The sequence below is a fragment of the Diaphorina citri genome, unplaced genomic scaffold (genome assembly GCF_000475195.1).
Source record: "Diaphorina citri unplaced genomic scaffold, Diaci psyllid genome assembly version 1.1 scaffold1854, whole genome shotgun sequence".
NCBI classification, from domain to species: domain Eukaryota; kingdom Metazoa; phylum Arthropoda; class Insecta; order Hemiptera; family Psyllidae; genus Diaphorina; species Diaphorina citri.
This window is the reverse complement of record NW_007379280.1, coordinates 10,962-21,483: the sequence shown is the minus strand read 5'-3', so window position 1 is coordinate 21,483 and position 10,522 is coordinate 10,962. Positions and strand designations below refer to the sequence as shown.

At 39.9% G+C, this 10,522-nt stretch overlaps 2 protein-coding genes across 2 annotated transcripts; both read right to left on the bottom strand.

Moving 5' to 3' along the window:
• Positions 1-3,991: 3,991 nt before the first annotated feature.
• On the bottom strand, positions 3,992-5,072 carry LOC103517454 (opsin Rh4-like; the record flags this gene model as incomplete). Its single annotated transcript, XM_026829547.1, has 2 exons — positions 3,992-4,193; positions 4,774-5,072. Coding segments are annotated over 2 exons (501 nt in total), but the record flags the coding sequence as incomplete, so codon positions are not given.
• A 1,766-nt stretch (positions 5,073-6,838) lies between these two features.
• LOC103517453 (enoyl-CoA delta isomerase 1, mitochondrial-like) lies at positions 6,839-9,241 on the bottom strand. Its single transcript, XM_026829546.1, has 3 exons — positions 9,102-9,241; positions 8,335-8,516; positions 6,839-7,822 (listed from the first exon to the last, which is right to left on the bottom strand). The coding sequence occupies exons 1-3, from the start codon at positions 9,239-9,241 to the stop codon at positions 7,662-7,664; spliced, it is 483 nt and encodes a 160-aa protein (XP_026685347.1). The 3' UTR covers positions 6,839-7,661.
• Between the last annotated feature and the right edge of the window lie 1,281 nt (positions 9,242-10,522).

Genomic DNA, 10,522 nt, shown 5'->3' with positions numbered 1-10,522 from the left:
TTTATAAATTAAAACCTTTCTTAAATTCCAAAAAAAAAAAAAAAAAAAAAAAAAAAAAAAAAAAAAAAAAGGGGGGAAAAAAAAAAAAAAAAAAAAAAAAAAAAAAAAAAAAAAAAAAAAAAAAAAAAAAAAAAAAAAAAAAAAAAAAAAAAAAAAAGCAGGAAGAATTTCTTTTTTTTATTGTAAAAAATCAATACTATAAATTTTAATAATAAATAATTATATAAAATGCAAAATGAAAATATTATGCATAAAATTTTCTATACTTAAAATATATAGGTATAATTGATGCTTAAAAAGTTAAACCCCCAATGAACTCCACATAACACCCACTCAAATGTAAAATAGCACTTTCTAAAATCTAAAAATAGGGATATAAGAGACTCACCAAGTCTAAGAAAAAGAACCTCCCTCACGAGAGAAATCGAAAAAGATGGTCAGTGAAAAATCCTATTAGATGATTGAATGGAAGACCTTTAGAACTGCGACAATAAAATAGTGTAAAACATGGTTGCATTTGGTTAAAAAAAGAAAGGTAATAATAAACGTGTACAAGTTATTAATATAAAAATATTAAAATGAAATGCATAGTGGTTAGCCTGGTGGACTTTGTATCTGGAGGTTGGTGGTTCGAGTCCACGTCAAGTCATAAAATTTGGTATTGTCTATTAAGCGGGGGAAAGTCGCTTTTACATTTCAACACAGGCTTCTGATTTCCATTCCCAATACATATTCATTTATTCATATTACCTGATCAGTCTTTTCTCATTTCTTCTTCAAAGATTGCAGGTAGCAGGTACACACCCAGCCCCTTCTGTACTTGTGGTGATGTTATCAGGTCTACGGCATTCTTTAGATGTTTTGTGTTAACCGTCTTGGTAAATTTTGGTCGATTTTCTTCCCTGGATTTTGTTTGAATTTCTTCACTTATTATGTAGTATATTGTATAACAGTAGCAACATGTGTAATTCTCGCCGAGTATCCAACCTCATCCAGTCCAGCCCGAGGTAATGTTCAGATTTTTATTATTATTTTTCTTTTTTGAAGAGATTTGATAGAGGGAACTGTAACTAACTGCTAAGGTCATATCGTCCCGAAGAAAGAAAAAAGACAGGATAGGAGAAAGCTAGCCGTTCCGAGAACGAACCACCTTATCCGTTTAGGATATAATCCGCTCCTAGCGTGAATCGAACCCGCGACCTAGCGCTTACAAGCTGCAGACGTGCTACGCTCCAAGCTAACTGGCTTTTTTAATAATCATGGTAGGTAGTATTGGAAGAGGATATCATTCGTCTCTATTTCGACTTGTAAGGTTTCATTTAATATCATTCCTAAGCCCCCACACTCCCATTTTCTCTCTTCTTCCCTCCCCTCTGTCTCTCTCTCCCTCCCTCCTCCCCCCCTCTATTTATCTATAGTGTTTTTGACTACTATTTATATGTGATGGGTAATCTAGATAAAGTTAATACTATTTATGCCCTGAGCCATGATATAATAATCTAAGGTCTCAGGGCAAGAAAAAAGGAACAAGCTTAGTTACTTGAAGGGTAGGTAAATAATAATAATAATAATAGTGCTTATTTATACTGCTCGCATAGGACTGAAAAGTCCCTTTACTCCAGCAGTAGGCTACAGTAATAATAGTGCTTATTTATACTGCTCGCATAGGACTGAAAAGTCCCTTTACTCCAGCAGTAGGCTACAACTATTATTACTCGCATAGGACTGAAAAGTCCCTTTACTCCAGCAGTAGGCTACTACTATTATTGTGGTCAAATTCTCAAATTAGGATTGAGGATAAAATTCCATACCTCGGCTGGGATTGAACCCACGCCCTCCTGTTTACCAGGCGAGCGCCTTGACCACTAAATAGGACTGAAAAGTCCCTTTACTCCAGCAGTAGGCTACTACTATTATTGTGGTCAAATTCTCAAATTATATTGAGGATTCCATATACCTCGGCTGGGATTGAACCCACGCCCTCCTGTTTACCAGGCGAGCGCCTTGACCACTACACCACCGAGGCAGGTTCGATTCCCGCCCGGGGCGGATTTTATCCTTAACAGATAAGATTCGTTCTCGGAACGGCTGGTTTCCTCCTAACCTCTCTTTTTTTACCGGATATTTCCACCCCTTTTCCTGTTTTGAAAATTTAGACCGATTGCAATACTTTTTCATTACTTACTAAATCATTTCGCCCTTTGAAAATGTTTTTTTTTTTTTTTTTTTTTTTTTTCAATGGGCGTCTTTGGAAGATATTCCCCTCTTCACTGAAAAAAAAAGTGACAGAAGAGTTAATTTGGACGGCAGAGCGCCTGCCTTGTAAGTGCTAGCTTGCAGGTTCTATTTTTGTTTTCAGGGACTTTTCAGTCTCATCACAGTAGTATGAATGTATACATTCTGTTCTAATCTATTTTTTTCCCTTTCACAACAGACGTTCCAATGTCGCACTCTACTCGACTGCCTGTGGAAAACCTACCGCCAAGAATCTCTGCGCGGTTTATACAAGGGTCTGTCACCTTCCCTGCTCAAAGCCGGTGTTACCTCTGCCTGTCACTTCACTGCGTATGAACACACCCTGCGTCTATTGTCCTAAGGGAGAAACACACTATCACGTCACGTGAGCTCACGCGATCTCATGGGGGGTCAGAAAGGTGTAGTTCAAAGTTTCCCCATAATACTGTAGGTAATTTCGTTCAGGATAGCTGCACTGATAGTAGTGCAGCTTCACGTGAGCTCACGTGACGTGATAGTAGTGTGTTTCTACCTTTCCTACGGAGTAAGTATCACTCTAGGCTTGCAAACCGAAGGTGTCGGGTTCGATTCCCGATGGTTCTCAGAACGCACCTTGCATGCCAGCATAGGACTGGAAAGTCCTTTTACTCCGTTTAATCGGTGTTTTAACTTTAATCCCCGGGGCCACAAAGTAAGTTTAAACTCCGTTCAAGTTTTAATCTTGGGTTAATAGTAATCTGATTTGCTGTAATTTTGAACTGCTTAAAAATCGACGATATATTTCACTCTGTGGCTCCAGCGACTCCAGCCTTAGTTGTTTAATTTTTACTCTATTGTCAGCTTTATGATAGCAAAATACGGCTTTGAAATACTCACGCTATAAACACCCAAATGACCATCCCGTTGCCACAAATGGAGAAGATGGTAAACACGATGTACAGACACCCCAGTACGTAGTTGTACATCGGGTCTATCTCCTCGTATTGGAACCAATGCTCCGGAATACGAAACCGGTCTTCCGGCGGAACGTTCCACCCGAGCATACGCTTCCCGTTCACGGAGAAACTCTGCTGAGCCGCCACTCTGGGAGAGAAGATAGGTACAAAAACTGTATTAATTAATAGAAAAAGGTAAAAATCTCATCAAAAATTGACCTATATATAAATGTCAAAATTCGATCTTTCAGTGCCAAAATTGAACCTGTAAAAGTCAAAATTCGACCAATAAATGTCAATGCCCCGGAATGCGAAACCGGTCCTCAGGTGGCACATTTTAGCCGAGCATACGCTTTTCGTTCACGGAGAAACTCTGCTGAGCCGCCACTCTGGGAGAGAAAAGAGACAGAAATTGTGTTAATCCATAAGAAATGTGAAAATGTCATAAAAATTGACAAACAAATGTCAAAATTGAAGCTGTAAATGACGAAATTCAACGTATAAATATCAAATTGAATCTTAGAGTGCCAAATTTGAACCTGTAATTGTCAAAGTTAACGTATAAATGTCAAAATTGAACCTGTAAATGTCGAAATTCAATCTATAATTGTCAAAATTCAACCTTTAATGTCAAAATTTGACCTATAAATGTCGAAATTAAACGTATAAATGTCAAAATTCGACCAAGTTATACCTTGGTCGAATTATGGTCGACGAAGGTATAAAACCACGAGAAACCACGTATTTTCAATCTCAAATTACATTGAGAACAAAATTCCATGCCTTGGCTGGGATTGAACCCGTGCCCTCCTGCGATTGCCCTAGTGTGGTGTCGTAGCTTCGGTTTGGGCGGAGGCGGTCTCTTTCTCCGGCTCCTTCTCCTTGATGCCCAGACACGGGATGCGTTTGGATAGCTCCAGACGGTATCTGGGATGCGAGATGGCGTAGACGTATGGATCGAGACAGGCCACCGCCTTGCATGTACAGGCCGGGATCATGGTGAGGCCGGGTGTTAGGAGCGACCTATGGGGGAGAGAATGGAATGGATTAAAACTATTGAAATAAGTAAGTTGAGTTTGTTTCTTTTATTTTAATTTGAGTTTGTTTCTTTTATTTTAATTTTAATAAAATAAAAAAAATAAAAAAAACAAACAACTTAAAAATGGAGTCAAGAAAAAAATAAAAGCGTATTTTATTTTGTGAATAAAGTGAAAAAAAAAAAAAAAAAATGCCAGCCTAGTTTTTTAGCTTGGTTTGCTCTGCCTTGTAAGCGCGGGTTCGATTCCCGCCCGGGGCAGATTTTATCCTATACCCATAAGGTTTGTTCCCGGAACGTCTGATTTTCTCCTATCCTGTCTTCCTTCTCTCTTCGATTTTGGGACGATAAGACCTTAGTAGATACAGTTCCCTCTGTCAAACCTCTTGAAAACACGGTCTATTATTCTATTCTATTTTGATTCATCGTTTTCAGCCGTTTCGAAACGCAGGCCTATGTATTATTCTGATAACGAACCTTATCCGCCCCACCCCGGACGGAAATCACACCCGCGACCTAGCGTGTCAAACAGGAAATCAGACTTTATATAGGGTCCGAAAGACTTACTGGTCACCGAAAGCGCCTGTTAGCGCCACCACTGCATACGGGGTCCACGATGCCACAAACAAAGCGCACAGGGTAATGGCTGTCTTAGCGATTCGAACTTCCGCACTGCTCTGACCTTCCTTCTGTCCACTACGCAGGGATTCCACGTTCATCTTCTTAGCCTGGAAATCAAGATGGAGTAAATTTAAGGGAACTGTATCTACTAAGGTCTTATCGTCCCAAAATCGAAGAGAGAAGGAAGACAGGATGATCGAGAAACGGTAATGATCGAGAAATTGAAGGTAAATTTTGATATTAAATTATAAGAAGGAGAGTATTTAATTTGGGTTATTTTTTATTACTTTCCTTATCCTATTGGAAGGAAAGTAATGTATTCGGTCAGTATTTTCGATGGTCAACCTTAAGTGACAGTTGGATTTAGGTCCCTAGAGCCTAAATCCAAAGTTTCAGCCATTGGTGTGTGTGTGTTTGTCTGTCTGTTTGTAAACGAAATACATAGCTCGAGAACGGTAATGCAGCTCTCAAATAGGTATGACAAGGATGTAACACGAAACTTTTGGTATCAAACAATAAAGAAAATAAAACATTAAAAATCACAGTACATGCCATTAATATTTATGGGCATTAGAGTGAACTTTTGAGTTGTATGGCCGCCATACATACACGCTACGCCACTGGACAGACCTAAGTCGGAAGATTTTTCCGCCATACGCTTTCTAACGGCCTGAGCGTGAGTGGCTGGCCTAGAAACGCTGTGGTGGAACAAGCTTCAGACCTAGGTCTCTCAACACGTCTGACAGACCTAGACAGTAGAAACGCTGTGGTGGAACAAGCTTCAGGCCTAGGTCTCTCAACACGTCTGACAGACCTCGGTTTGTTAAAGGCTACTCACGCTCAGACGATCTGACAGACCTAGCTCGAAAGATTTTTCCGTCACATTTATGTACGTTGCGACTAAGGCCGGCGTGAAATGATTTAGTAAGTAATGAAAAAGTATTGCCATCGGTCCAAATTTTCAAAACAGGAAAAGGTTCAGCTCCCATGGCGTAGTGGTCACTGCACTCGCCTTGCACGCGGGAGACCCGGGTTCGATTCCCGGCGGGGTCAAGAAATTCGTATCATGCAAATGATTGTTCCCGTGATTGGCTGTTGCGGGGCCCACTCAGCCTCGTGAGGAAAATGAGTAGCTATGACATGTAAATGCGCATAGCGACCGGTGCCAGCATGGTAGGTAAACATTGGTTGTTAGGATTATTGAGATATTGGGAAAATCCTACAATGCTGCAGTGAACACCAAAGTTGTGACATAATAACACAAAGAAATTGCATTTACATTACATTACATTACAAAACCGGAAAAGGGGGTGGAAATATCCGTTGAAAAAAGAGAGGTTAAGAGGAAGCCAGCCGTTCCGAGAACGAATCTTATAAGGATAAAATCCGCCCCGGGCGGGAATCGAACCCGCTACCCACCCTTCCAGGTAACTAAGCTTGTTCCTTTTTTCTTGCCCTGAGACCTTAGATTATTATATCATGACCCAGGGCATAAGGCGTAGTGGTCACTGCACTCGCCTTGCACGCGGGAGACCCGGGTTCGATTCCCGGCGGGGTCAAGAAATTCGTATCATGCAAATGATTGTTTCCGTGACTTTTCTTAACCTTTTTTTTTTTTTTTTTTTTTTTTTTTTTTTTTAAAGCCATCCAGCCTAGTTCGCTTGGAGGTTAGCCTAGTTCGCAGTTACAGTTCCCTCTATCAAACCTCTTCAAAAAAGGGGAAAAAAATCCTATATGTATTTGGTGTCATGGGTACTAAAGAGTGTTTATATGAAAGTCTCGAGTAGGCAATTTTAATGTCATGTTGAGAGAGGATAAGCCCAAAGTTGCGTTCCCAATAATATTACGAGTAGGTATATCCACCTTGTTTTAAACTAGGTATGTATGTAGATTCCATCAAAATTCGAAATACAATATCATTTAGATATAAGGTATCTAATCTAGTTTTCGTCACAATTGTTGGGGCCTTGAAAAATGAGGGGGGGAAAAGAAGAAAAAAAAGCAGGAAGAATTTCTTTTTTTATTGTAAAAAATCAATACTCTAAATTTTAATAATAAATAATTATATAAAATGCAAAATGAAAATATTATGCATAAAATTTTCTATACTTAAAATATATATGTATACTTAATTGACGCTTAAAAAGTTAAACCCCCAATGAACTCCACATAACAGCATAACACCCACTCAAATGTAAAATAGCACTTTCTAAAATCTAAAAATAGGGATATAAGAGACTCACAAAGTCTAAGAAGAAGAACCTCCCTCACGAGAGAAATCGAAAAAGATGGACAGTGAAAAATCTTAGTAGGTAGATGATTGAATGGAAGACCTTTAGAACTGCGACAATAAAATAGTGTAAAAAAAATGGTTGCATTTGGTTAAAAAAAGAAAGGAAATAGTGAACGTGTACAAGATATTAATATAAAAATATTAAAATGAAATGCATAGTGGTTAGCACGGTGGACTTTGAATCTGGAGGTTGGTGGTTCGAGTCCACGTCAAGTCATAAAATTTAGTATTGGCTATTAAGCGGGGAAAGTCGCTTTTACATTTCAACACCGGCTTCTGATTTTCATTCCCAATACATATTCATTTGTTCATATTACCTAATCAGTCTTTTCTCATTTCTTCTTCAAAGATTGCAGGTACACACCCAGTCCCTTCTGTACTTGTGGTGATGTTATCAGGTCTACGGCATTCTTTAGATGTTTTGTGTTAACCGTCTTGGTAAATTTTGGTCGATTTTCTTCCCTGGATTTTGTTTGAATTTCTTCACTTATTGATATTAAGATTACCTTATTATATCAGTCTTTTCTATTAGTTATATTTTTCATTTCTTCTTCAACGATTGCAGGTACAGACCCAGTCCCTTCTGCACTTGTGGTGATGTTATCAGGTCTACCACATTCTTCAGATCCTTTTCCTTGTTCTCCATCAGATTGGAGATGGTTTTCTCTCGTAGCATTAGCTTGGTGAGCTTACGAGCCGCTCCTGAAATGAAGAATCATGGAATAGAATATAACTTGCTCCCCGTACTTCCCATTTAGGTGCTGAGTGACACGAGAACACCAGAAAGTAACTCGTAGAAATATTTGCAATCGAAAAACGAGAGCAAATTTTTGTTGATGCTGGGATTCGAACCCGGGACCTTCTGCATGGCAAGCAAGCGCATCACCACTGGGCTCACCGTGCCCCCAGTTAGTGTCTTAAAAAAATTACACTTGCACCTGAAAGTAATCCGAAATATTTGCAATCAAATAAAAGATTACTTCCTTTGTGAGAACCATTAGACACTAGACCAGGTCTGCTCAACCCGTCGATCGCGGATTGATTTCAAGTCGATCGCGACCAACACACCCAGCAGTGTTTGAACCTGGCAATATCATCTTACACACCCGATTACTCCAAACTTGTCTCTCATTAGGTAAGTCGATCACAAGACAAAAGACTGTATTGAAAATTTAAGTCGACCTTCCTCTGAAAAGGTTGAGCACTAGACTTACCTGGAATGGTAGCATATTGAGCCAGGAAAGTTTCGGCCCGGGTTATAGCTTCCTCTTCACTGGTGACCTCTTCATCGATGAGACCCACTTTGAGGGCTTCGGCCGAAGTGAACATTTTGCCACTAGTGAGGGCCAGCTCTGTCTGACGGGGCCCCAGAGTGTGAACCATGGTGTCTACGAACCTACAATAGAAAATAATAATAATAATAAAGAAAGAAAATAGAATAGAATATAGCCTGTTTATCCTGCCAGAATGAGACTGAAAAGTCCCTTTACTCCCGCAGTCTAAACAAGGTCCTATATATTTCATAGGTAAAGTTTATAAACAAGTATATATGTATAACATCTTGCTTAACTTAAAAAAGCTAACTAGGTTGGCCGTCATGCGTTAGGTCAGCCGATCATTATCAGGAATACCTGACACCTGTTGAGCACACGGACAGCATTCAATTCCCCCCATTTTATACCGATTCCCCCGATTGCAAAATTTGAAGCCGATTGCAAAATTTTCCCCCGATGAACAAAAAATGAAAAACATGTTTTAATTCAAAAAGTAATAAAAATTAATCCATTTATTTAAAAGAATTATATTTAAAAGACATTCGTTTAATAATGACAGGTACGGCTGAAAAGGTCGGTCTGTCAGGTCTACCTGATACCTGATGAGCACACACACTATCAGGTAGACCTGATCAGGTGTACCTGTCGTCAGGTGTACCTGTCGTCAGGTCTACCTGATAGTGAGTGGCTGGCCTTAGGTTACTCACCAGAAAGGCGCTATGATTCCCATCTTGGTCTCGTTAAGTCCGATGGTGTACTTGGGCCCCACCATGATCCTGTACTCACAACTCATCGCGAACTGACAGCCCGCCCCTGGTGCATGACCCTGGAAGTAGAAACAGAACATAGAATAAAGAAAAGTCAGGCTGAGGGACTGTAAACTGTGGTTGGGTGGAAGAGCTCCTTTTGGAGAATCCTGCCACATTAAATAAAGCCTCAAAAAAAAAAAAAAAAAAAAAAAAAAAAAAAAAAGGGGAGTGGTTTTCATGATGACTGATGAGAATTGGGGTCACGGGTGCTACCCTTTCAAGATATAGTAAAACTAAGAGAACTTGTCCGTCTAAACTAATGCTAAGCTTGCTTTGAACTTTTACTACGTCTGGATACCAACTAAAAAACGCCTTGTTAATAAATTTTTTTTCAGTGAATATAATACAAAATTAAAACGACCGATAAAGGAACAAGGTAGAGAGAAAGAAGGGAAGAAGAAAAAGCTAAGAAAGAAAGCTCGAAGAAAGACCACAAATTGGATTGGGATACTATTGAGTGACGGGCAGTCACGGAAAACACTGTCGAGAAAATCGTCGGTAAAAGATACCGCACTGAAGACTTTTTCGATGGAGGTAAAGATAAGGTCAATAGACAAGACGGATCGTGAGAAAAACAAGAAAAGAAATAAGAAGAGCGGAAAGGGTACAAGTCTAGCCAGGACGGTAAGACACCGCAGAGGTTTCGTGAACTTTTACGCTTAGTCTCTTTACCCTTTGGTTTACTTTCATTTTGTAACCGTGATTGTAAAGAACCAGTATCTGTTCGCTTTTTCAAGTAGTGAGTAGAGCTGGGTTTTCGTCGTTTTCTTTACGGAGACAGAACGTTTCCCTGAACTCCAGTTATGTCCCGAGATGTGTCCTGTAACGTCGGACGTAATGGTGGATTTGTTTTACAGCCGATATCGACTCCTGTGGTGGACGGCAGATACGTTCTCGCGTGGTCTTTGCCGCTTGTGTAGTATACGGGACTTACACCACAACGGCGGAGAGTGTTTGCTGACTATATGAAGAGTTCCTACTTAATATTGTGGATTTCTTCAGTTTCTTAGTCAGGTATTTTCTTGGACCCGGAAGCATTCTTCAGATCCCCGAGAAGATCCTTTTTTAATTTCCCTTACAGTTGTTTTCTAGATTGGTCCAGCGTCACTGGTTCCCCGCAAATAATTTCCGGCTACGCGGGATAAAAGGGTACAAGTCTACCCCAGCCGCAACACAGCGTGGAGAGTAGTCGGGAAATCCTCAACTAGCGAAACGTCGCCGTTTGACCAAAACCTGGTTTGTTTAAAAGGCTCACCTACTGGAAGACGTGAGTTGGAAGCGACAACTATATCGTATTCCTTTAAACCTCTGATCAATGA